At 35.8% G+C, this 24,726-nt stretch overlaps 4 protein-coding genes across 10 annotated transcripts; all 4 read left to right on the top strand.

Moving 5' to 3' along the window:
• Window positions 1-4,776: 4,776 nt before the first annotated feature.
• Window positions 4,777-8,301, top strand: LOC106438710 (F-box protein SKIP17-like). 2 transcript variants are annotated; one of them, XM_013879963.3, is made up of 12 exons: window positions 4,779-5,266; window positions 5,362-5,525; window positions 5,857-5,970; window positions 6,264-6,374; window positions 6,504-6,592; window positions 6,679-6,800; window positions 7,136-7,200; window positions 7,295-7,367; window positions 7,439-7,501; window positions 7,580-7,638; window positions 7,706-7,774; window positions 7,844-8,301. In XM_013879963.3, the coding sequence occupies exons 1-12, from the start codon at window positions 4,892-4,894 to the stop codon at window positions 7,983-7,985; spliced, it is 1,446 nt and encodes a 481-aa protein (XP_013735417.2). In that variant the 5' UTR covers window positions 4,779-4,891; the 3' UTR covers window positions 7,986-8,301. The 2 variants fall into 2 exon arrangements, with proteins under 2 accessions (XP_022571902.2, XP_013735417.2); XM_022716181.2 differs by lacking the exon at window positions 5,857-5,970 and having other exon boundaries at window positions 4,777-5,266.
• Window positions 8,302-10,226: 1,925 nt separating this feature from the next.
• Window positions 10,227-12,955, top strand: LOC106442027 (F-box protein SKIP17). Its single transcript, XM_048776990.1, has 12 exons — window positions 10,227-10,523; window positions 10,604-10,779; window positions 10,862-10,969; window positions 11,284-11,388; window positions 11,481-11,569; window positions 11,643-11,767; window positions 12,038-12,102; window positions 12,189-12,261; window positions 12,338-12,400; window positions 12,487-12,545; window positions 12,627-12,695; window positions 12,790-12,955. The coding sequence occupies exons 1-12, from the start codon at window positions 10,227-10,229 to the stop codon at window positions 12,953-12,955; spliced, it is 1,395 nt and encodes a 464-aa protein (XP_048632947.1).
• Window positions 12,956-14,033: 1,078 nt separating this feature from the next.
• LOC106438689 (dormancy-associated protein homolog 3) lies at window positions 14,034-15,390 on the top strand. 6 transcript variants are annotated; one of them, XR_007338187.1, is made up of 4 exons: window positions 14,034-14,290; window positions 14,424-14,585; window positions 14,790-14,879; window positions 14,998-15,390. XR_007338187.1 is itself a non-coding variant. In XM_022716185.2 (3 exons), exons 1-3 carry the CDS (start codon window positions 14,176-14,178, stop codon window positions 15,114-15,116), a joined length of 396 nt encoding a protein of 131 aa, XP_022571906.2. In that variant the 5' UTR covers window positions 14,034-14,175; the 3' UTR covers window positions 15,117-15,390. The 6 variants fall into 6 exon arrangements, 5 of the variants coding, with proteins under 5 accessions (XP_022571906.2, XP_022571907.2, XP_048632058.1 ...); XM_022716185.2 differs by lacking the exon at window positions 14,790-14,879; XM_022716186.2 differs by lacking the exon at window positions 14,790-14,879 and having other exon boundaries at window positions 15,007-15,390.
• A 2,295-nt stretch (window positions 15,391-17,685) lies between these two features.
• LOC125607158 lies at window positions 17,686-17,991 on the top strand. Its single transcript, XM_048776991.1, has one exon. It carries the CDS (start codon window positions 17,686-17,688, stop codon window positions 17,989-17,991), a length of 306 nt encoding a protein of 101 aa, XP_048632948.1.
• Window positions 17,992-24,726: the final 6,735 nt, after the last annotated feature.

The raw sequence follows: 24,726 nt of genomic DNA on the forward strand, positions 1-24,726 counted from the left end.
TATTTTACTCTACCTATGCTACCAATCAAATCCAATGTTTTTGTAGCATTGTTTAATATGAGAGATCGAACAAACAAAATAATCCAGAATTCTAAAATTTTGTGAACCATTTGTGATAACTGCTAATTAAAAATCAATATCAAGCGAAATACTCGACATTGCGATAAATATGTTTGGTTTAAATTGGGAGGCTAAGAGACATAATCAGAAAAGGTTAGGCAATCCACAAAGATTGTAAATCAATTTGCACTTGATGGTCAAAATTAGCAAAGAAATCACTAAAGACTTGCAAAGAGAAATATGTTTGAATTCCAAAATTTCTTCATCTCTGTAATAATCCAATCAAATAACTTTTTGTAGTAGGGATTCGCCATGGAATTCTGGGATTTCCAATTTAAAACTCTGGTTCCAGTGTTCGTCATTGTATTTCCAATTTAAAACTCTGGTTCCAGTGTTCGTCATTGTGTTGCGCGTTTTGTACTCGATCAAAGTTTCGTCCGAGAACTATAAATCCAATGCTTGCATACCTTGGGTTAGTTGAGCGATTTTCTCTTATGTCTGGTTTTAGATCGTTGTTGTGTTTCTTTACGTGTGTGCCGCACGATGATGTGAGGGTTGTTGTGGACTGATACCAACCTGACGGCGGGTTAAAATAAACAAAAATTAACTCAATTTAGGGATTTCAAAGAAATCATTGGAGACATGCAATTTGAAGAAGATGGATTTAATTGAATTTTTTTAAAAAAATTTCAAAGAAGATGAATTTAATCAAATTTTTCTCAAGGTATAAAGCAAAAACTAGTTTATTAATTCCCGAGTTACAAAAGGCATAAGGAAATTCTAGTTATAGAATTTTTACACCGTCATTAAAATTCAAAACCTAATTGTAAAAGCTAAAACCTAAAACAAAGCAATAGGTAAAAAGAAATATAAAGAATAAGGAAAGTAGTTTGGAAATGTTGGATTGAAGCTTATAGGATGCTGCTGCATCAATGGGCCAATCCAAAACATAGATAGAGAGACATTGCACATATAACTTTTACATTTTGAAATTATTAGTTATAGTTTTGTTTTCTGTCTCAACAATTCATTATTTCATTGGGGGGGGGGGGGGGGGGGGGGGGGGCGGGGATCACGATGAGAATATTTTATATTTGGTTTAATGAAATAAACTATAACAAAAAATATTAGTTTTTGAAAATCTACATGTTAAGTTGAGTGCATGTAGGATCAAAAATGTGTTAGAGACACATTGCACACACAAATTGTTTTTATTTTTACCTTTTTAATCTTCATGTAAAGTATTATTCCATCCTGCATAGGACAGCAATAATGTGATTTGGTCATGCACACCTTCAACTTTAAGCTCTACAAAAGAAGCTACAAACCAATTATTTTTGCACTAATTAGAGAAGAGTATTATTTGTGAAGTTGGGAAGAAGCAGATAAATGATATTATATACCCCATCGTTATGGTGTCAAGTTAATTTGAGGATGCAAGAAGAAAATATGAATTCACGTGAACAAAAGTAAGTGCTTCGAGAGAATCCATCAAATATACATTTCACCACGCAAAATTCACAACTACAATAACCCTAACAAATATTAAGATGAAACAAGAACTCTGTCCACAATCTCGCGCTTGTGCGGAGGCAATATCCCTAGTATTTATAATAGCGTAGTAGTAATTAATATGCTTAAAATTTATAAAAAAACAAGATATGAGCCCGTTGCGTTGCAACTGGTTTTGTGTGATGCTTTAATTTAATAAAAATTATAAAATAATAATTAATTTTATTATAGTTTTATGATTGTTTTTTGCATATATTGTTTGAGATTTATTTTATAATTAAAACCCATTTTACACATAAGTTTAAGTTAATATTTGTATTTTATAGTCATGATATATAGATGAATTGTTATAAACTTTGTACTTAGGATTAGATAAAATATTATATCTAAACGTTTAAATTGAACACAACCAAAAATAAAAAATTGCATGAAAAATAAAAAGAAATGAAAGTCAAATACACCAATCGAGTCAATGATAACATTATACATGTTCTTTGTAATAATTTAATGTTTTATTAAATAATTCTTTAAAATTTTATTTTGTTAAGATTTTTTTAAAAAAAGATAAAAATCCTATTTTATAAATCTTGTTTTTATTTACAATTAAAAAAATAATATTAAATACTCTTTAATAATTTTGTTTAATACTTTAGAAAAAGAAAATTAATATCATATAACCTATTATAATTATCTTCTCTGTAGAATTTCAGAAAAAATAAATTCTTATCAAATAATTATTTTTAGTTACTAATAAAGAAAATTTACATTTTGCATCAATATTAATTTTACACTTCTTTTGTTAATTAAATAATTTTTTGTATCATGTTCATCATCAAATACTCTTTTAAAAATATTATCAAATATTTTTTTACAATTCTATTTTGGCTAGGACTTAAAAATATGATACAATTTTTTTAAGGGTTTTTTATATAAATAAGAAAAAAAACTATCAAATATTCTTGTACAGTTTTTTAGGATTTTAGAAAATAAAATTAATATTACATAATCTTTTACAATTATATTTTTTCTAGGATTTATTAAAAAATATTCTATCAAATAATTATTTTTAGTAAATATTAACTATTTTTAAAAGTTGTCATTTTCAAAATTCATTTTTTCAATATAACTAATATTTTTTACAAATTTTCTTGTTAACTATATATTTTTTTTACTATCATGTTTATCATTAATTTTTATAAGTACAAATTACTATTAAATAAAATTTTACAATTCTCTCTATTGAGGATTATTTTATTAAAAAGAAAAAATTCTTAATTGGTTAAAATTAGAAAATAATTTGTTTCTTATAAATCTCTTTTATTTAGGATTTTAGGAAAAAAAAAGTTATTTTCACATAATGACAATTTTTATTGACACATTCACAATCTATTTTTTTTAATTGACACATGACACAATCATATCAGGTGAAATATTTGAAGTTAATTTTGGTTTTTATTTTTTTAACACAAAATTATTAAAATATAAAGTTAGTTAATTATAAGAAAAATTAGATTATTTTATAAATTTATTTTATTTAGACTTTTAAAAAGGAAATTAATTATTTTATAATAATTTTTTCTCTTAGATTTTTATACAACTATTTTATTTTTAATAGAAAAAATTTTGTTTATTATTTATATATTTTTTCTTATACATAGAAACACATATTCATCATATTCACACACATACTCATGTACGATAACAACATCAAAATATAAAATTATGTTAGCATCATACGATGTAGTAAGGATAATAAAAAGTTGAGTTGTATCAAGAAATTAAAAGAAAATACCGAGGTAATACTCTTCATGTAAATACTATTGTGTTTTGTAAAAATAATATGTAGAAGCTTAAACCTAAATATAGATGTGAATATTTGTAACTATTTTTGGTCATACTTTTTTAACATAAAAAATTATCTATTAAAAAAGAAAAGTTAGTTATTTATAAGACAATAATAAGAGTACTTTTAATTTTTTTTAATTAGGCTTTTAAAAAAGTAATATTATTTATTTTAAACCTAGTTTTTATTCATTTTTTTACTAAATAATTTTTTTGTACTTACAGGATTTTACAATTAGTTTTTGTTTAACATTTTTTCTTAAAAGTTAATATTTATCTTTTATAATTCCCAATCTTTAGTATCTCTTAAAACAAACATATATATATATATATAAATCTCTTTTAAAATATTTTTACTATTAAATAATTTTTAAAAATAGTTTTATCAAAATTCGTTTTATTATCTTATTATATATATTTTTAATTATTATATATTTAAACACATGTCACAATATTGTAAGGAAAATTGTTATCAAATAGTCTTTTGCAATTATCTTTTGATTAGGATTTTAAAAAAGGAAAATTACTATTAAATAATATTTTAATTACTTTTAATAAAAAATTTTTTTGTTAATATCTTAATATATATTTTTAATTATAAGATATATTAACACATGTCACAATCTTAAAAAATATAATTGCCGTGTGTCGTGGTCATGTTAATTAAAAATTTTGAAGAACCAAACTTTTAGAAAAGGAAAATTCTATTAAATAAATGGTTTTCATTTTTTTTTTAGGATTTTGTAAAAATAAAATTTCTAAAATAATTACAACTCAATACTAAAAAAAAAATACTATTAAATAATTTTTAAAAATAGTTTTTATCAAAATTCGTTTTTATTATCTTATTATATATATGTTTAATCATTATATATTTAAACACATGTCACAATATTATAAGAAAAATTATTATCAAATAGTTTTTTGCAATTATCTTTTGATTAGGATTTTAAAGAAGGAAAATTACTATTAAATAATATTTTAATTACTTTTTAATAAAATTTGTTTTTGTTAATATCTTAGTATACATATTTTTAATTATGAAATAGATTAATATATGTCGCAATCTTAAAATATATAATTACCATGTGTCACGATCATGTTAATTAGCAGCTTTCAAAAACCAAACTTTATATAATAAGATTTAAAATTTATTTAACTAATAAAAATATAATGTGTGTATAGTCATAGCTTATAGATTTACATATACAAATAAAGATATATAGTTATTTAAAAGGTAAAATTGTATAGGAAAAATAATAAATCTAATTTGAATATTGAAAATCTACATAAATCAAATTTTTTTTTGCTATTTAAAAATTATTAGAAAATTAAACTAAATTATTACTATCAAAAGTTCAAAACATACATAGAGTTCTCCTTCAACACTGTCGAGTCAACGGCTTCCTTTCCGGGTCTCTTTCTATCCTCATCTCAACTCTACTTCTGTCTATCCTCCTTTCTCTGTAACAAAACGATGAGCTTATCATGTTGTTGGAATCTCTCTAAGCAAAAATCTGGTGAAGACAAAACTCTTTCAACGTTCGGTCTCATGGATCCTCCGACGAGCCCCGCCGCCCAAAACCCCAGCTCCCTCCACTCCGATTCGATCATCTCATCTCTCCTTTCGTTTCCCGCTTCCACTCCGTTCTCCATCGCCTGCTCCTTCGACCGAGAGCTCGAGAAAGCTCTCGCCTCTGCTTCCGACGACGCCTCAGTTCAGGATCGTCTCCTAAATCGAACTATCCAGCTCGCGTCGCTTCTTCTAGACTCCACTGAACGATGCTTCCGCAAGAGAGCTTCTGCTCACAACTCCGTTGCCTGGGTCCTCCCTCCCGAACTCACCGTCAAGGTAAATCAAATTTGATTAGATCTTTATGGAAATAGACTAATCAAAGTGAGGATATGTGTTAAGTTTGGATTGCTTTTTTTTTTTTTTTTTAAAAGGTGTTTTCGAAGCTTGATACAAAGTCTTTGATGCAAGTGGCTGCGTGCTGCACCTTGTTCAACAAGTGTGCAATGGACCGTTCATCTTACGCCCACATCGACTTGACTACAGCTGATAATGAAGTTGTGTGTACCATGATCCATCGTGCTGGTAAAGAACTCAGGTGAATTCTTTTTTCTTTTTTTTTTGTAACTTCTGGTATATAACTTAAGGCTGTGACTTATTACCTGGATCAGAATCCGGATCTAAGATCTGCTCCGAAAATAGGATATTCAAAGTGCCCGGATCCGGATCTAGATAGTAAATTTTTGGATCCGTATATATTGTTTTTTAGGTCGGATATCTGGATCCAAGTACCTGCGGATAGTATAATATCTGGACGGATATCCGAAAGCCACGGATCTGGATATATATTACTGCATTCAATAATGTGGGATTACTCACTCTTTTGGCTTTTGTTATTTGATCTTTTTGGTCTATGTTTATGCTTGTAGATCCATCAAGCTTGGTCATGTTACTCGGCGATATGGACCTGAACCTAATCCTAATCCAATTTGGTTTAATGGACCTTTTCTTTCCTCACTATCCTATAATCATGGTTTTCTTGGGTATGTCATCATCAACAATTTGTTTTTTTTTATGTTTAGATAGGAAAGAAGTATTCCAATACAATCTCATCATCATGCCTTGTTATTCGAAGAATCCATTTGTTTATGCCTTTGGAAGATGATAAAATAGAGTCAAATCAAGAGAAAAAATCGACTTGAAATATTCCCTTCTGTTGAAGTGCTGTCGCTGCCATAAATAGAGAATGGCTTCACTAGTTTCCTGCTAAAAAAATATTCATTTTAATCTTCTAATTTGCTGTCATCCTTTTCTTTTTCTTTTTTCATACAACTAGGAGTCGCTTGACAAGCCTACGGCTTTACAATGTCGGACCGATGCACTACAATTCCTTAAGCAGTGTGTTGTCAGTTTGTTCGAATCTCACTGATCTGAGGATTGTTGGATCGTAAGTTTTCTTAGTGTGACTGCTTATTTATTTTTGAGTTTTATGAAATTTCTTCATGTTCCCTTTTCATCTTCTGTTCTTTAGGTTGTTTTGCTATTTTTAAATTCTGTTAATTCTTTCATGTGGCAGCAATTCTCCATATATGAATCTATTTATGACCCTATCAAAAAAATGTCGTCTGATAGAGCACCTGTGCTTAGTGAGCTATCACCCCTTAGGTAAAAGCTTCTCCACTAAATCTCGCTGTGGAGCTTATTGTTTTTGTTTATCCCAGGTTTTCTCAAGCTTGCCTAATGTGTAACAGGTAATATAGACGCGTCAACAGCTTCACACTTGATAGAGTTGGTGACCAAGTCCCCCAACTTAACTTCTCTAACACTCTTATGTTTTCAACTAACCAATGAAATAGTCCGGAATCTTGTTGAGGTATGGCTTCTATTCGATTTTACTGCTAATTTCTTCTCTCTCTCTTGTATTGGATTACTATCTATAAAATAGAATAGAATGTAATGTGTGTGTTTAGAGAGAAAAATTTATCAGAAATCGATGTATGGCTCTGATACCATAAAATAGAATGTAATGTGTGTTCTTATTCATGTACGAGGTCGCCTATATATACAACGTAGAGACTCCTAACCCTAAGAGGAATATGACTGTAGATAATTACAAGATATTAGTTAGCCTTATCTCTAAGATTTATCCTTATCTTCTATAATCTATGCTTTTATACAACAAGGATAACACCTGCATGTTACTTCCAGAGTTCTCGAAAACTGAAGTACCTGAATCTGTCCAGATCACCTAAAATCGATGGTCGTTTTTTGAGGTGCAAATACAAAATGTTAAATAGCGCGCAATTTCATCCAAAAGTCGTTATTATCATAATTTCACATAGTACAAAAAAATATTGCTGCTGGTAGGGATTTGGGAAATAGCTGCAAAGAGAGTCCACTCGAGACTCTAATAATGCGCAACTGCGTTAAACTAGAGGAGGTAAATGTTTTTGAGTTGTTACATCAGTCTTGCTTGATCGATCTTTACACTCACTGACCTTGATGTTTCAGAAAGAAGTCTTGGAACTCTGCAACTCATTACTCAAAGGAAACTTCAAATTCATTCGTCACATTGTAAGTTTTTCTTATAGAAAATTATATTAGCTTTGTTTGTTCTTAACCGTCGTCTTATTGGTTTGCTCACTCTAATAGGATGTTTCAAGCAATAACGGCTTAGTTTCTGATGATGGCCGGAGATCTTACAAACCAAAGTAACTGACTGATCATTTCATTGTTAAACATCTTACCAACGGCTCATTGAGTTGTGGTGTGTTGTAGGTTTCCTGTGGAGAAGCTGAAAGAAGAAAGACCAGATGTGACACTTGTTGCGGATTTTCCATTAGAAAGGTCTTCTTCTTCTTCATTGATTACTATCTTAGACTTTTACAGTAATTTGATCAGAGAATACAAATGCAGGTCAGGGAAGCGTTATCATGTCGGGGTTGAAGGGGATGACGGAGAGCTGAGGGAGATAGAGATGATGGAAGCCAAGAACGATGAAGAGGAGAATGATGATGATGACGACTCCTTTGACGATGATGATGATGATGACGTTTAGCTTTGATGATTGGAGGAGTGGTTAATCAATCAATCGTCAATATATCCGGCACGACCGACATATGAATGTTCTCCCAAAGCTCTTTGCAACGTTGCTATGATGATGTTTCTTCCTACATCCAAAGCCCCAATCCTAGTTCCCTTCTTGTTGTTCCGCTATCTTCTCATTCCTCTTTGTTTCCTGAATGCCCTTCGACTTCTATTAGCTGCTGCTCCTTTGATCGGGCGCTTGGTCAAGCTATCTATCTCATCTGCTTCTTGTAGACACTCTTGTGCGAACTCTTATTATGAGTTGGTATATGAAGACGTTTTTTGCACTGCATATCTTCAAAACCATCAGCTACTCTTTTCCCAATCATTTCTGAATACAATTAAAATACCAAATTAACAACCAAAAGAATAGCACAAAACCATCAGATCTCTCAAAATTGTCTGAAAATGTTTTATACTTATCCGCTATATATTAATTGAGGAACATTTGAAAAAATGTAACCTCAATTTTGTAATAATTAAAAAGGACTTCTTGTTTATGTGTCAATCAATTAGGTAGTTAATTAGTCATACGTGTCAGCCTCACATTGAAATTGAAAAACATGTTGGTCTAATTCAATTTTTATATTTTACTAGAAACATTTAATATCAGTTATATGATATCATATGGTATTAACTAAATTAATGTGGCTATTTATTATATATTATTTTCTTAAATAAAACCTACAAAATTACTTAATGTGATTATGATATATATAGTAATTAATGATTTTAAATAATGAAGATTTGTTAATAATTTTTATGCTTTATATCATTTTTGTTTAATTCTTTACTATTAAAATAAATCACACAATTACATTAATAATATATTAAAAATTTAGATTTTTTCTATATGTTATATTTTGAATTTTTCAAAACGAGTATAAATTACTAAAACTGTTAAAAATCTCATATAAATTTTTGTGATCAATGTTTAAATTTTTTTCTATAATAAGATACAATGATAATAAAATCATATAAATAAATAATTTTATTTTAATAGGTGTTTATGTTAATATATATATATATATACACTTCATATTGTTTAAATTTAATTATATACTATATACGATAGATAAGATTGATTGTTTTGATTTATTTATTCTAAAATGATTGCGAATAAACAAGAGCGATCATTTGATTTATATGTGCAAGCCAATTTATTACATAATAGTAATTAATTTCTTAGTTATTTAATATATAATTATTATTTTATGCTGTCAAAAAAAATATTATTATTTTATTATTTTATAATATGCAGAAAATATAAAATAAGTATTTATTTTGCACAAGGCGCAAATCATAACCTAAGTATGTATATCTTTAATAATTTTGAATCTTAAACATTTTCTAAATCTCATGCCAAAATAAAAGAAAGAAATGAGAATAAACTCAAAAATCAATATTTATATCGAGCAATAACCAAAATGACATAAAAAGAAGAAAAATATCGAAAATAGATAGGATTGGCACGTGAACGTAAAATTTTCATAACCATAATTAACTTTTAAATTGCTAAATCATAATATAAAACTAAGGTGACGTTAGTTTCATTGTAACCAAATATTAGCCATGAGTTAGGTTTTTAATTGTTAGACGTTAATATTGGATGCAAAGATTAATCGAAAATCATGGTAATGTTAGCAGCATAAATTTAGCCAATCACAATAAATTTTTGTTTTGCTTTAATTTTGGCTGATACGTCTCTCATAATTATTATATGAAATCTATACATTAAAATAATTGATGTTTATATATAATTGATAAGATGAAATCTATTCACAGTAACGTAATCTAAAAATATAAACGGAGATGTTTATTTTCTAATATTATTGTACCGTGTAATATGTGGATTTGATACATATTTGGAAACTCTTATGTAGCATAAATGGACAGAATATTGGGGAAATTATATGTTTACTATTTTTATGATATCATTTTTCATTTTTATCATAATTTTGTAATGGAATATTTTTTATTTATTATTTTTTTTAAAGCTAGTGGCAAATCTGTGCAATAGAGAATTAAAAGCATGATTAATAGAAATTTTTATGTGTTGACAAAAAAAAAATATAAATTTTTATGTAGGATAAATATAAAAACCTTTAGTTAAAAGCTAAGAAAAAATTTATTATATTCAGCTAAAAACTAGGTCCTAAAAACTCCTCTATTTATACTGGAAGAAGAGAAAACTCTTTCAACTTTAGGCTGCATGGATTCTCCGACGAGCCCCACCCAAAACTCTAGCTCCGTCCACGCCGATTCGATAATCTCATCCCTCCTTTCGTTTCCAGATTCCTCTCCGCTCTCCATTGCCTCTTCCTTCCATCGAGAGCTCGAACAAGCTCTCGCCTCTGCTTCAGATGACGCCTCTGTTCAGGAACGTCTCGTGGATCGAACACTCCAGCTCGTATCTCTTCTTCTAGAATCCACTAAACGGTCCTTCCGCAAGCGAGCTACCGCTCACAACTCCAGTGCCTGGTTCCTCCCTCCCGAACTCACCGTCAAGGTAATCAAACCGACTGAGAGCGTTCAGGAGACGGAGTTTGATGAGATATGTTATTTGAATTAGTTTGAGTGGTTGTTCAGGTGTTTTCGATGGTTGATACAAAGTCTCTAATGCGCGCGGCTGCTTGCTGCACCATGTTCAACACATGTGCTATGGACCGTTTTGCATACGCTCACGTCGACTTGACTACCGCTACTAGCCAAGTTGACAGTAAGGTTGTGTGTAACTTGATCCATAGGGCTGGAAAAGAACTCAGGTAATCTTTAACGTTGTAACTTGTACTACACTCATTTGTTAGTTTTTGTATTTGAATAGGGTTTTTATATTTATGCTTGTAGATCACTCAAGCTTGGCAGTCTTGCTCGCACATATCCGTCTGATTGTAATCCATCTTTGGTTAACGGACCTTTTCTTTCCACACTATCCCGTAATCCTGATTTTATTGGGTATGGCTTGCTTGCTTGCTTGATTATCAGTTTTAAAATTTCATCCTGTTATTTTTATCTGCCCTACGTATGCTGTTAAAATAAACATGTTGAGTATGTGTTGGACCCAGATTTGTACCAAATCTCTCCTCCATATATTAGTTCTATTTGGCATACAAATAGAGTCCATCAACTTTGACCCTCATTACATATGGATGTTTTAGGATCCACAGTATGGTTTCGTTAGATAGGAAATAATATAGCAGGGAAGATATCCCAATACATTCTCATTTAATCTTCTTATTTGGTATTATTATCCTTTTCCATTCAACCAGGAATCGCTTGAAAAGCCTAGGGCTTTACAATATCAGGTCGATGAATTCCTCATTCGAGGTGTTGTCAGTTTGTTCGAATCTCACTGATCTGAGGATTGTTGGATTGTGAGTTGTCTTAGAGTGCCTTGCTTATTTATTTTGGGACACACAGCCCTCTTTTTTTTTTTTTTTGCCTTATTCTGTGTTTCATGTGACAGGAACAATCCTTATATGCATTTATTTAAGATTCTGACAGAAAAATGTCGGCTGATAGAGTACCTGTTCATAGAGACCTACCAACTCCCAAGTAAAGATTCTCCATTAATCCGGTGTTGAGCTTAATGTTTTGTTTACTCCCAGGCTTTCTCAATGTGTAACAGGTACCATAATAGATACTGTAAAAGGTTCACACTTGATAAAGTTTGTGACCAACTCCCCCAACTTAACTTCTCTCAGGCTCATTCGTTTTCGACTAACCGATGAAGTGGCACGTATTCTTGCTCAGGTATGTCTTCTGCTCGATTTTACTGCTATTTTCTCTCTCTCTTTTATTGGATACCATCTATGATTTTGCAGGGGTGGATCTCAATATTTTTGGGTTCTAAACATTGTTAAGAATTTTTTTTGTAAATTGTTTTAAAAATAATATAGAAAGCTAAAACTATGTAAAAAAGTCAAACAATTTTGGAGGCCAAAACCAATTTTTCATTGGCTTGGCCCAAACCCCGGCTTTAGCTTTTTCAGAACTTCAATAGTATTTTGATGTTCTCTGCAGAGTTCTCGTACACTGGAGTACCTGAATTTGTCTAGATCCCCTACAATCAATGGTCGTTTTCTGAGGTGCTAATGCAAAACTTTTACAGTGCAATTTCCTCCAAATGTCCTTATTGTTAAAATTTTACATAACAAGAAAATATTGTTGGTAGGGATGTAAGAAATAGGTGCAAGGAGAGTCCACTCAAGACTCTAATAGTGCGCAACTGCCTTAAACTGCAAGAGGTACGTAAAAGACTCATAACACGTTTTGAGTTGTTTCATCAGTGTTACTTGATCGATCCTTACATTGATGTTTCAGAAAGAAGTGTTGGAACTCTGTAACTCACTAATCAAAGGAAACTTCAAATCCATTCGGCACATTGTAAGTCTTTTTATAGAATCAGTGCCCCCCAAAAAAGTATAAGCTTTGTTTACTCTAATCTTCGTCTTCTTGGTTTATTCTAATAGGATGTTTCAAATAAGAGAGGCTTAGTTTCTGATGATGGCAAGAGATCTTACAAACCAAAGTAACTGAGGGACCCTTCATTGTTTACATCTTAGCAACTGCTCACTGAGTTGTATTCCAAAATTTTTTTTGTGTGTTGTAGGTTTCCTCTTCAGAAGCTGAAAGAAGAAAGATCAGATGTCACCCTTGTGGCAGAGTTTCCATCACTATGGTTCTTCTCCATCTATTTACTATCATCTTAAAAAGGTTTGATTAAAGGAATCAGAGAAATGAAAATGAGGGTGTTTGTGTCTTGTAAAATGCAGGTCAGTGAAGGATTGTCCTGTTTGCCATGAAGAAGATGACGAAGAGCTGAGGGAGATAGAGATGATGGAAGATGATGCCTCATCCTCGGATGCCTCATCCTCGGACGACGAATCCTCGGATGCCTCATCCTCGGACGACGAATCCTCAGAAGATGACTTAGGATGATGATACACAAACCAAGAGGACTTGGGACTTGGGAGAGAATCATGACGTTTATCTTTGATGTTTTGTCTGAAGATGTTTTAATTTTTTTTTTTTTTTGAACGAGTAGTAATTTAAGTCATGTGCTACAAACAAGCTTATGTCAGATTCGGAGAGACTTTCCCATAGGCCTGGACCGTTCGGTATTAGTCCGGATAATTCAGATTTTCGGATTTTCGGTGTTATGATTAGAAGTACCATTCGGGTTTTACTAATTACGGATTGGTTTCGATTCGGTTCCTTCCGGGTTCGGTTCGGATTGGATGTAACCAATGTTTAAAATCGTCCAAAACTATTTTTTTTTAAACCTTAAAATTGACAAAAAAATTTCAAAATATATAAATTGTTTACAAATCTAATTAAAAATTAGTTAAACTATCTAAATTAACTAAAAAATATTCAAAATAACAATTAAAACAAACTAGAAAATATTTTGAATATCCTAAAATATCTAAATCATCTTAAATATATAAAAACATTAATATATTTAACTAATTTCGGATATCTTCGGATCCTACTTCGGATGTCGGTTCGGATGTCGGTTCGGTTCGGATTATAACCAAACACCAAAGTACTAATCTCATAAGTCTCGTTCAGATATTTTTATATAACAGTTTGGATTTGGTTTTGGTTTTTTCGGTTCGGGTCTAGATAAGTACTTTGGGTTGAGTTAAAAATGGTCAGGCCTACTTTTTCACCTGAAGGTGAGAAGGATAGAGGGCTCGGTTGACTCTAATCAAAAATTCGTGGTGCTCTGTAAACAAAGAAACAAACTGTTCGATAGTCTTATTGGGCCTATTAATGCGTCCAGAAAAGAAAAGCCCATATCTCGTCCGATTGTTGTTGGCGGCTAAGATTCTAGGAAGGGGGTAGCAGTGTAAATAAACGGAAATCGAGGTGGTGTTTTGATCTCAAACTAGATAAAGATAAGGGTAATACCGTAAATAAACTGAAAGCGAGAGATGCGGGCACGTGAGACGAATTTCTGACTCTCCAATCGACCTTATCCACCTTGCGAGACATCAGATCCAAGCGCCACGTCAGACTAAGATCAACGGACGAGATCTTCCTGGTCGCCTTTAAAGTCATTACTCTCTGCAACGTTTGTGAGAAGAAAGAAACATTACTTGCGACCAAAAATTACAGATTCTTGAAACTATTAGTGTTGATACTTGATAGATACCATGGGCTTACTAGATCATCTCTGGGATGATACCGTCGCTGGTCCTAGGCCAGAGAACGGCCTTGGCAAGCTTCGGAGACACCATACCTTCAGTTTCCGGCCTAGCTCCGGTAATGGTACGCCGTGTTTTTGCTATCTTGAACCGGTGGCTTATCATTTTTGTAACTGAAAATATAAAAATAAATAAATCTATAAACGTGAAGAAAAAAAATAGTATCAATGGCCTGATCTTCGATCTGGTGTTCTTAGATCAATCGGACGGTGGAAGCGTGAGATCGTACGGTGAAGAATCACCGGAGGAGGCCGTGAAAGTGACACGTAGCATCATGATAATAAAACCACCGGGATACCAAGGCGGTTCAGCTCCGGTTTCACCAGCCGGTTCAACTCCGCCAGTATCTCCTTTCTCTGGTGAGTTTTATTATATTAGTTACCATTTTGTTTTGTTCAAAAAAAAAAGTTACCATTTTGTTTCCAGCAGTAACTATTTGGTTAGGTGAAATAGAAAGTGTACTGTACACTCACTGATTACGTTAAGGGTAATTTCGTCTATACGTTAAAAAAAACTTTGACAGGATTAACATGTTGACACTGTGACTTATGTGATGCATGCAGCATGATCCTTGATAAGATGAGATGTGACACAGTGAACTCCATCTATGATATCACTGATTATTATTGCCCCTTGATTGATATATTTGTTAGGTGAGCGTCTAGTCAAATGTTGTGATATGCTTAAAAGACTTGGTCATAGATTAGGACCGTATTCAAAACATGTTATGGTTTACTAACGAACTTGGAACCTTTGGGATGGTTAACGGAGCAAACGCAGGAGGAAAGGAACCCTTTCGGTTTAGGAGAAGGTCGACGTCGGACGCGTTCGATAAGGGAGCAGGATCAGAGAATGGACCAAGGAACTCTCCTCCTACTTACGGCCTGTGATCTATAACTCAAATCTCAATAGGGAGAGAGAAAAGAAGAAGAGTAGCCCCCAAAACGCTTTCGATCAAGTGGTCCTTGCATGCAGAGTTCGTGTTGCTTCCGTTTGTAGGCCAAAGAGGTTCTCTCTTTTGTGTGCGTGTATGAGTTTGTTTTGTGTGTTTGTGGTTACGTCTATGTTTTTGTTTTTGTATGTCATCTCGTTTTGGGAATGCTTCTACGTGTCTGTACATATTTTGCTGCAATGATAATAAAAATGTGTAGATGCTTAACATCACTTCTTTTTGGACACCACAGTCTCTTTGGAGGCCATATTGAGAGTGACTGCAAAGACACTTTACTCTTTTCTTGAATTGATAAATTATCTCCAATCCAAATTGTCAAAGCCTAGCTTGAAAAAAAGAGGAAATTGACAAATGGCCAATTGTGTTTAGTTGAGGAAGCTTGCAGGGATTATGATGTGGATAATGTAATAGATATGAGATCATTTATTTTGAACCATACAATATTCTTTAACAACATTGAGTTTAGTCCGGCTACCACAGCACAGAGAAAAGCATGATAAAGCACCTTCTTCCTTGACACTTTACCTATCTTTTGTGAGTCAATGCCTAGTATGCTGTAATTGGATTAGACACAACTGTCCTAGTAGCATCAATCATCAAATAAATCCAGTTTCTTCCGAACCAAGGCATACATAGATCACTGAATTAGTTGCTGATGTGATTAAGGATTGTTCCAACTTAGAAGTGGATTTTTACTTTTATGAACAAATTGTATAAATATTTCAGTCCTTGGAAGATTTTTCAAACCAGAGATAGATATCACATATGAAGTCACACTTTGTTTTGTAATTACCGCTTTGTTTCTGTTAATGATTTGGTTAGGTGAAATAGTAGTACACTCACTTATTTCGTTTAGGGGTAGTTTCGTCCATTTGTTAAAAATAACACTGATAGGATAACATTTAAGGTTTTGACAATTCACAGAGTGTGACTTTCTTATGTGATGCATGCAGCATGCTGCTTGGTAAGATGAGATATGATATCATTGATTATTAGTGTTCCTTGATGCATGCACCTTGTTAAATGTTGTCATAATATAACATATTGTTTTCGACTTTTCGTGGCTCATGTCCCCTTGAAAGACTTGTTGTGATCTTATTTATAGTTTTAGAGATATATGGTTGGAAGGAATCATATGTTATGGTTGTGAAGTGAATGTATGAGGTTATTTTACTAACGAACGTGGAACCTTTGGGAATATTAACGGAGCAAACGCAGGAGGAAAGGAACCTTTTCGATTTAGGAGAAAGTCGACGTCGGACGCGTTCGATAAGGGAGCAGGATCAGAGAATGGACGAAGGAACTCTCCTCCTACTTACGGCCTGTGATCTAACTCAAATCTCAAAAGAGAGAGAGAGAAGAAACAGAGTAGCCCCCAAAACGCTTTCGTTTTGACGACACATCAAAGTGGTCCTTTCCTTGCATGCAGAGTGCGCGTGTATGAGTTTGTTTTGTGTGTATTGTGAATACGTCTCTGTTTTTACTCTTTTGTTTTTGTATGTCATCTCGTTTCTACGTGTCTGTACATTTTTTGCTGCTATGATGATAATAAAAATACATAGATGCTTAATATCAGTTCTTTTTATCCGTTGATCCAGTACACTCTTCAGTGTTCTTTGTGTGGACATAACAGTCCCTTCGGAGGCAATGTTCATTTTCTAAAAGAAAAAAATTATAATACTAAATACTAAAATAAATTTCCACAATGAATGCAGAAAAACACTTTAAACTTTTCCTGAATTGACACATTATCCCCAATCTAAAATTTTAAAAACCTAAATTGGAAAAAGAAGAAATTGACAAATGGCCAAGTGTGTTTAGTTGAGGAAGCTTGCAAGGCCTATGATGTGGATAGTGTAATATATATAGAGATATATGAGATAACTCTATGATGTGGATAGTGTAATATATATAGAGATATATGAGATAACTTATTTTGAACCATACAATATTCTTTGGCAAAATTAAGTTTAGTCTGACCATTGCATAGGTGAAGCATCCTTCTTTACAACTTAAATTAAAGGACCTTCTTCCTTAACACCTTACTATCTTTTTGTGAGGCAAAGCTAATAGTTTGAGGTTAAGGTGTTGAATAACTTAGTAAGCTGTAAATGGATTAGACTCACCTGTCCTATAATAGCAGTAATCATTAAATAAATTCAGTTTCTTCCGGTCCAAGACATAGATTTGCTGATAAGATTAAGTATTGTTCCAACTTATAAATGGGTGTGTACTTTTATGAATAAATTGTATCAGTATTTCCAGTCAGTGGAAAAATTTATGAAGTCACAAGAGAAAGAAAGAAAAAACAGTAACGCCAATCGTTAGACAAACAAACATTGGAATATAAACCTATTCGAGGGAGAAGTAGGCCTTCCATGTCATCAGTTACCCCATCTTCATCGACAAACCTAATTTTCTTACACTTGAAGCCTTCCATGTTATTAATATCATATCATATGATTGTGTATTTGTGTGCTACTGTAATGTGATGTTCATATGATTGTATGTGCGCTAGTGAGTTTGTTGACGAAAGGAGAAGCCTTTCTTACTCTGAGCTATGGGCAGGACCTACTTATTCCAACTCTCCTCCACCTACTTCTGTGCCCATTCCTAAGTTCTCTCTCCAGCAAAGGAGGACGGTTTCTTTAACCTTTCCATCTCCTGACTCTGCTGTTGATGTTCTTGAAGTTGCTAAGTCTGCTCCTGTTTCTCCAACCTCATCTTGTGACGACGACAACCCGTTCCACAGTACTGTCTCTGCTACTATGACACTGCGCCGCATGCTTAACCTTGAGACTGCTGACGAATGAAGATCAGGAGGGTTTAGGGGAACATGGATTAGTTTTAGTTTTCTGCACATAGTAATAACTAATAAGGTGTAAGTCACCAAGCTAGTTTAAAGAACACAGAGGCAGTCTTGACACAGAGCTGGTCATCATCAGCTATTGTGAGCATAAACATTCAGGAAACAGATTGAAACTGCATAAGGGAGAAGACTTGGTTCTTGGTTAGCATTTAGCAGCATAAAGGATGGCTGGTGATGCTTTGAGTATTAGCATTTGTTCTTTGTCCTTTGTATAGTTTATCTTTAGAGCTGTCTTTTTTTCTTCCTTTGGCTTCTTTACTTAAGTGGGTTAGATAGAAGCTAGGTTTATGTGTCTACGCTCGAACGCCTCTTGGGATCTTTGTCTTCTTACCTTTTCTATCTCTTCCCTTGTCCATATTTTTTTCTATTAATCTTTTCTCTTCCGTCTAGTTCATTTTGTTCAAGCCTTAGAGATGTAAATCTTACACTTCAGCTCTTTTCCTGATTTTTTTTTTTTTTTGTAAAGGAAGAAGGGAATAGGAAGTTCTAGTAACACTGATGAGTTTCATCCATCTTGATACCTGAAACACACGAAGTTTCCTTGGAGTTTCTTGATCCTGCTTAATCTGCTCACCAGGTAAATTTTACAGCAAAATCTCCCAACTAATGAATCTGGATATGTAGCTTTATACAAGTTTATGACTTTGTAACAGGGACCTATAGAAGCTGCTACTCTGCTCTGCTTTTGATGCTTTATTATGGTTTCTTTGTCTCCTACTATCTCTGGTTGTGTTTGTTACGCAGTGATAACTATTTTCTGCAGTTCAAAAAGAAAAAAAAAACTATTTTCTGTGTTTGGAACTGTTGTGTGAAGCTTTTCACAAACGTATGTTTCTTCTTGTCTTTTAGTAGTTTGTGACAGTAGTAGATGTTTTGAGTTTTAATGTTGAAGAAAATGTATCCCTTATTCCCTATAATTATTATCATTCTGTATATTTTGAACTTTTATTTATTTTTGTAGTGAGATTTGGCGACTGTACTTGTAGATTAGAGGCTGTTTTGGGTGTAAAACCATATCTGAAAGATTGAAGCTCAAATGGGCGTATGTAGAGTTAATACAACCAAGTGACCAACATATGAATTGATAAAGCATTTTACACAACTAAAAAATCAAACTATTAGTTAAAATTTGTCGTTCGTTTTAGGATTTATCCAATTTTCAATTATTAAAGATTACAAACGGACACAATGAATTTCCTGAGAAGTATCTATCTCTCCTAATCATGTACTCTCTTAGTTCCAAAAGATGTATGTTTTTTTCTATATGGATTTACCTTTTTAATTTCAAATATATCCACGTCTAACTAATGGAAGATGTCGATGGTTTCATCATAATTCGATGGTGAACCATTCGATTAATATTTTGCCATAAAGGGTTGGTATTTGCCGACACTACAAGAATTTTAAATTTGGATATAATTTATCTATATAAGAGAAGAGGATCTTTTTTCTCTCCCAGACGCTCTTTGCGAGATAGGTCCTTAGTCAACGGTCCCACGGATACTCCTTCCTGTTATCCCTCGGTCCTTTGTCTCTGATTGGTGCAGACTTCTTATCACCTCTCTGCCAATTCAAATTATTCCCTCTTTGGGAATTATCTAGCAGTCCAAAGACAGCTCTTGGAGAACTCTCACCGGGTTCCGCCTGCGACTCCGGTCGACGGGCCCGCCGACCACCGCTGAACTCGTTCCCACCGACGATAGAAACTTTAATGGAGTTCCCCTGTCTCTCACGCTGGTCTCGCTACAACCCCTCCATTGTCTCGAGAAACTCACAGAGGATTCTCTGTAGTTCCTAATCGAATCTCTGAACGTCGAACTGGGGATTCCTGGTACTGACATCTTACGTCTTCCCTTTAAGACAGCTGAATCGCTCTATTTCATTTACCTTCTCGAAGCAGAACAAGCAAATCTCCTTTTCATTTTACTCCTCATAACCTCTCGGCGTTGGGGGAATCCCTGTGGCCTGTAGACGCTATTTCACTCACAAGTAACTGGCAGCTGTCAGTAAATCGTTCTCACTTGCGAGAATCATGGCTCATCGAAGAATTTCGTCGGCTGAAAAGGGGAAAGGAATTGATCTGAGCTCTCAGCAACCTCCCCGGTTGGCCCGTGTCAAAGCTCCCTTACCAGACAACTCAGAACTGCTGCGAAAGCATTCTCTAACGCTTATTGGGAGAGTCACTAATAAATCCATCCAAAAAGTGTGGTCTCTTATACCATTTTTCACAGAGCACTGGAAGACTGAATTCAAGCCAATAGGAGCTGACTTGGGTAATGGCCTCTTCCAATTTCAGTTTGAATTGGAATCAGACTTGCTCGCTGTTCTAGATCAAAGGCCATACCACTATGCGCGATGGATGGTAATCCTCCAGCGATGGGAGCCCACTGTCTCCCCAAACTTCCCGTCTCTGATTCCTTTTTGGGTCAAAGTGCAAGGACTCCCGGTTCACCTGTGGACAGAGCCCATCATCAGGGTCATTGGAGAAGACATTGGCCTCTATGAAAAAGCCGATATAACCCCCCTATCAGCGAGGATGAGGGTTCACATTGATGGTTTGCTACCTCTAATCAAAACATCTGTGGTCGATTTTCCGAATGGTGATTCGGTTACTACCACACTACTCTACGAACGTCTGGATAAGCATTGCTCTAAATGCCTCAGACTCGACCACGAGCTTAAAGAATGCCTGGTGGCTAGAGCGGAGAAAAAGGCTTTACAATCAGCCCAAGGGGAAGGAAGTGGTAAAGACATGACTCTTGCGAATCAGAGTGCTATTCCTACAAGAGGAATCTCTGCTTCCTCTGCTCATAATGATCCGAATGCCAAAGGAAAAAGCCACCAGAGCACCCCCCCTTACCACTTCTCTGCTTCTAACAATGGTGATGAAAAATCTAGACTTGCCTCGAAAGGTAGACGTGATAAACCAGAGCACAGAGTTTACAAATCCAACCCAAAAGATTGGGAGAATAGATCTAATCAGCGACGTACCTATAGAAATGACGATCGATCGCGAAGCTATCGGGAACATCCTCCTCTGTCTTTCCGGGGAAACGCCCACCAGAGGCACCCTCCGGCTCCCCCGAGCAGAAGCTATTATCGAGAGATTCCTAAGGAACGATCAGGAACCGGAGAAGCCACTTCAGCCTCACCAAAACAGATTAATGGGTCATCCGAAAGGGGGATTCCCCGGGCTAGGGACCCAACTCACTTCTCTGAGAAGATATTGGAAGAGGCTAGAGGCGAGGCAAAACATGCTCTTCTGCAGTATACTAAGTGTACCGACCCCTCAGAAAGAGAAGTCAGAATTGAAAGAGCAAAGCAAGCAGAGGAACGTGGACAACTAGAAGAAACGGCCTTACGTATTGCTCTTCGTACTTCTAGAACTAACCTGGATGCTCAACACTCTGAATCTCGTTCCCACGAACGTCGATCATCCAGTAAGAGGATAGGACCAGCCTCTCAAATAATAGCTGCCAATGCTGAGGAGAACACAAATGATCAAAACTCAGAAAGTCGAGACAGACTACCGGCAACTCTAAGACTCGGCCCTCCTCCAAATGAAAGTGAGAGATATGAAGATCAGAGTCTTCTGTCTCTGGACCACAGTGCTGACCGCATTCCAGCAACTCAACGCCTGGGACCTATCTCTTCAGCCGAGGCGATAGATGATGAAACTGACCTTCCTCACCTATCCGCAGCTAAACGCAAACCGGGTCGTCCCCCGGGGAAAAAGACAAGACATGAAAAATCTAAAGGTCCGGTGGCTGCTGTTCCGCCAAGGCGAACTACCTCCCGCTCAAAACCGTCCCCTATTCGCAGAAAGGATATGTCAACAAACGCGGGAACATCAAAAGGAAAAAAGATTGGTAAATCAAAGAAGGGTGAAACATCTCGAGCTGCTCAGCGCCCGACTGGTAGCACAGCTTCAGATCACGCCCCAATCATCAACCTCGTTCCACGCTCTACCAGACGAAGGATGGATTTTCGGACTCCGTCCCTCCCCGCTCCTTAGCGATGGCGAGCTGGAACTGTCAAGGGTTGGGGAATCCCCGGACAGTTCGACGCCTAGGAGAGATATCAAAGAAATATGATCCTGATATTATCTTCATTATGGAATCCAAAAATCCCAATGAAGTGGTGCTTAAGAAACTAGAGCATCTGAGATTGAAGTATGATTGTCATCACTTGGTACCACCAACAGGCCATGGCGCTGGTGGTCTTGGACTATTCTGGAAACAAGAAGTTGATGTACAAATCTTGGAGGCGAATGCCCATGTAATTGACACGATTGTGTCCTTTGAAGGAAAAACCTTTTTCTCTTCTTTTGTGCATGCTAGTACTGATCGTAACACGCGAAATGCCCTTTGGGACAATCTGCTAATTAATGCAACAGATCGGGATGAGCCTTGGTTTGTCACTGGAGACTTTAATGACTTAATAAGCAGGGAAGAGAAAGATGGGGGACCAGAGCGGGCAGAGGGCTCCTTCTCTGACCTCCGTACTTTCTTCTCGGAAGGTGATCTCTTTGACCTCCAACATTCGGGGGACTTCTTGTCCTGGCGAGGGAAACGAGGTGATCATCTCGTGAGATGTAGGCTGGACAGAGCAGTGTCGAACACGCAATGGGCTGAATGCTTCCCAACAGCGAGATGTGAATATCTTGGCTTCGAAAGTTCTGACCATAAGCCTCTGATTTCTATATTTGATCAAGGGAGGAGACGACGAAGAGGAATCTTCCGATATGATAGAAGACTGTGTAAAAATGACGAGGCAAAGCGCATCATATCTGAGTCCTGGCGTGGGAACCCAACGGCCACGGTCTCCTCGAAACTCAGCTCAGCTCGTTCTGCTATTTCAGAGTGGAATAAATCACAGCAGCGCAATAGTCAGCAAGTGATAGAACAAAAGAAATGGGAGCTAAATGAGGCCCTTTCAAGCTCTGTGAATGATACAGCTCTCATTCAAAACATCTCTGAGACACTCAACGCAGCTTACCTTGCGGAAGAAGAATACTGGAAACAACGGAGTCGCCTCCTATGGCTTAAGTTGGGGGACAGGAATACTGGCTATTTTCATGCGATAACAAAGTCAAGAAAACGAGCTAACGGATTCTCGGTGATAGAGAAGGATGATGGCCAAACGGTGCATAAAGAGGATGAGATTGTCTCGGTCATAGGTGACTACTTCCAAAACTTGTTCACCTCACTCCCGGGAGATAGAGAGGAAACTGTTCGGAGGGCTCTCCACCCAATTGTTTCAGATGCTGAGAATCAAATACTTATTGCGATACCATCAGCAGCTGAAATAAGGGAAGCAGCTTTCTCTATTCATGCGGACAAGGCACCGGGACCCGATGGATTCTCGGCGGGATTCTTCCACACACATTGGACGGACGTAGGTCCTGATATTGTCCGCGAGGTGCAAGAATTTTTCCGTGGCGCCCCCCTCCCGAGTGGAATTAATGACACTCATATCCGGCTGATCCCGAAGATCTCCCAGCCTCAAAAAGTCTCCGACTACAGACCAATAGCACTTTGTAATGTCTACTACAAGATCTATTCTAAGATCCTTACCCGACGCTTCCAACCAATGATGGAGAAGCTGATCTCGGAGAATCAATCGGCTTTCGTCCCTGGCCGAGCGATCGGAGACAATGTGCTTATCACTCATGAGGTACTCCACTACCTTAAGACGTCCAAAGCGGCACAGAGATGTGCTATGGCGGTCAAGACTGATATGAGTAAGGCCTACGACCGCCTCGAATGGGAGTTCATCTCGCTGGTGCTAACCCGCCTGGGCTTCCATCAGAACTTGGTCCGATGCATAATGCATTGTATCACATCTGTATCATACTCCTTCCTCATTAACGGCTTGCCTAGAGGGAAGGTAGTACCGAGCAGAGGTATCCGTCAAGGAGACCCTCTCTCCCCCTACATATTTATTATGTGTAGCGAGGTGCTCTCGGGATTATGTAACAGAGCGCAAGAAGAAGGTCTCCTCCAAGGCCTTCAAGTAGCACGAGGATGCCCTCGGATTACTCATCTCTTCTTTGCGGACGATACAATGTTCTTCCTCCAAGCCAACAAGGAGAATTGTGCATCCCTCAAAACCATCCTCAGCCAGTACGAACAGGCATCAGGGCAATCGATCAGCAAAGAAAAATCCGCTATCACTTTCTCAAGGAAAGCTCCAGCTTCGCTAAAAGAAATGGTCAAGAGCGCATTACTAATTGAAAAGGAAGGAGGTGTAGGAAAATACTTGGGTCTTCCTGAGCATTTTGGGCGCAAGAAAAAAGATCTCTTCTCCTCATTGGTTGATAAGATAAAGCAGAAAGCGAGAGGTCGATCGAACAAGTACCTGTCTGCGGCGGGGAAGCTAGTGCTCCTGCAGAGTGTTCTCTCTGCCATGCCCTCCTACCCTATGTCCTGTTTTAGTCTACCGGTATCTCTGTGCAAACGGATTCAATCCGCAGTAACCCGATACTGGTGGGATAGCAACGAAGACAACAAGAAGATGGCTTGGATCTCATGGGAGAGCATGGCCAAACCAAAAGCTACGGGTGGGCTGGGACTACGAGATTTCCAGAACTTCAATGTCTCCTTACTAGCGAAAATTGGATGGAGACTCCTACAAAACCCAACGTGTCTACTTGGAAAAGTTTTATTTGGGAAATATT

The sequence above is a fragment of the Brassica napus genome, chromosome A3, assembly GCF_020379485.1.
Source record: "Brassica napus cultivar Da-Ae chromosome A3, Da-Ae, whole genome shotgun sequence".
NCBI lineage: Eukaryota > Viridiplantae > Streptophyta > Magnoliopsida > Brassicales > Brassicaceae > Brassica > Brassica napus.

Coding starts and splice junctions, on each gene's coding strand:
- LOC125607158 (XM_048776991.1), top strand. CDS start 17,686: ATGTGCGCTAGTGAGTTTGTTGACGAAAGGAGAAGCCTTTCTTACTCT.
- LOC106438710 (XM_013879963.3), top strand. CDS start 4,892: ATGAGCTTATCATGTTGTTGGAATCTCTCTAAGCAAAAATCTGGTGAA. Junction 5,267..5,361: donor CTCCCGAACTCACCGTCAAG/GTAAATCAAATT, acceptor TTTTTTTAAAAG/GTGTTTTCGAAGCTTGATAC. Junction 7,775..7,843: donor GCGGATTTTCCATTAGAAAG/GTCTTCTTCTTC, acceptor ATACAAATGCAG/GTCAGGGAAGCGTTATCATG.
- LOC106438689 (XM_022716184.2), top strand. CDS start 14,176: ATGGGCTTACTAGATCATCTCTGGGATGATACCGTCGCTGGTCCTAGG. Junction 14,285..14,423: donor CAGTTTCCGGCCTAGCTCCG/GTAATGGTACGC, acceptor TGGTGTTCTTAG/ATCAATCGGACGGTGGAAGC. Junction 14,586..14,995: donor GCCAGTATCTCCTTTCTCTG/GTGAGTTTTATT, acceptor GATGGTTAACGG/AGCAAACGCAGGAGGAAAGG.
- LOC106442027 (XM_048776990.1), top strand. CDS start 10,227: ATGGATTCTCCGACGAGCCCCACCCAAAACTCTAGCTCCGTCCACGCC. Junction 11,389..11,480: donor GATCTGAGGATTGTTGGATT/GTGAGTTGTCTT, acceptor TTCATGTGACAG/GAACAATCCTTATATGCATT. Junction 12,401..12,486: donor TCAAATCCATTCGGCACATT/GTAAGTCTTTTT, acceptor TTATTCTAATAG/GATGTTTCAAATAAGAGAGG.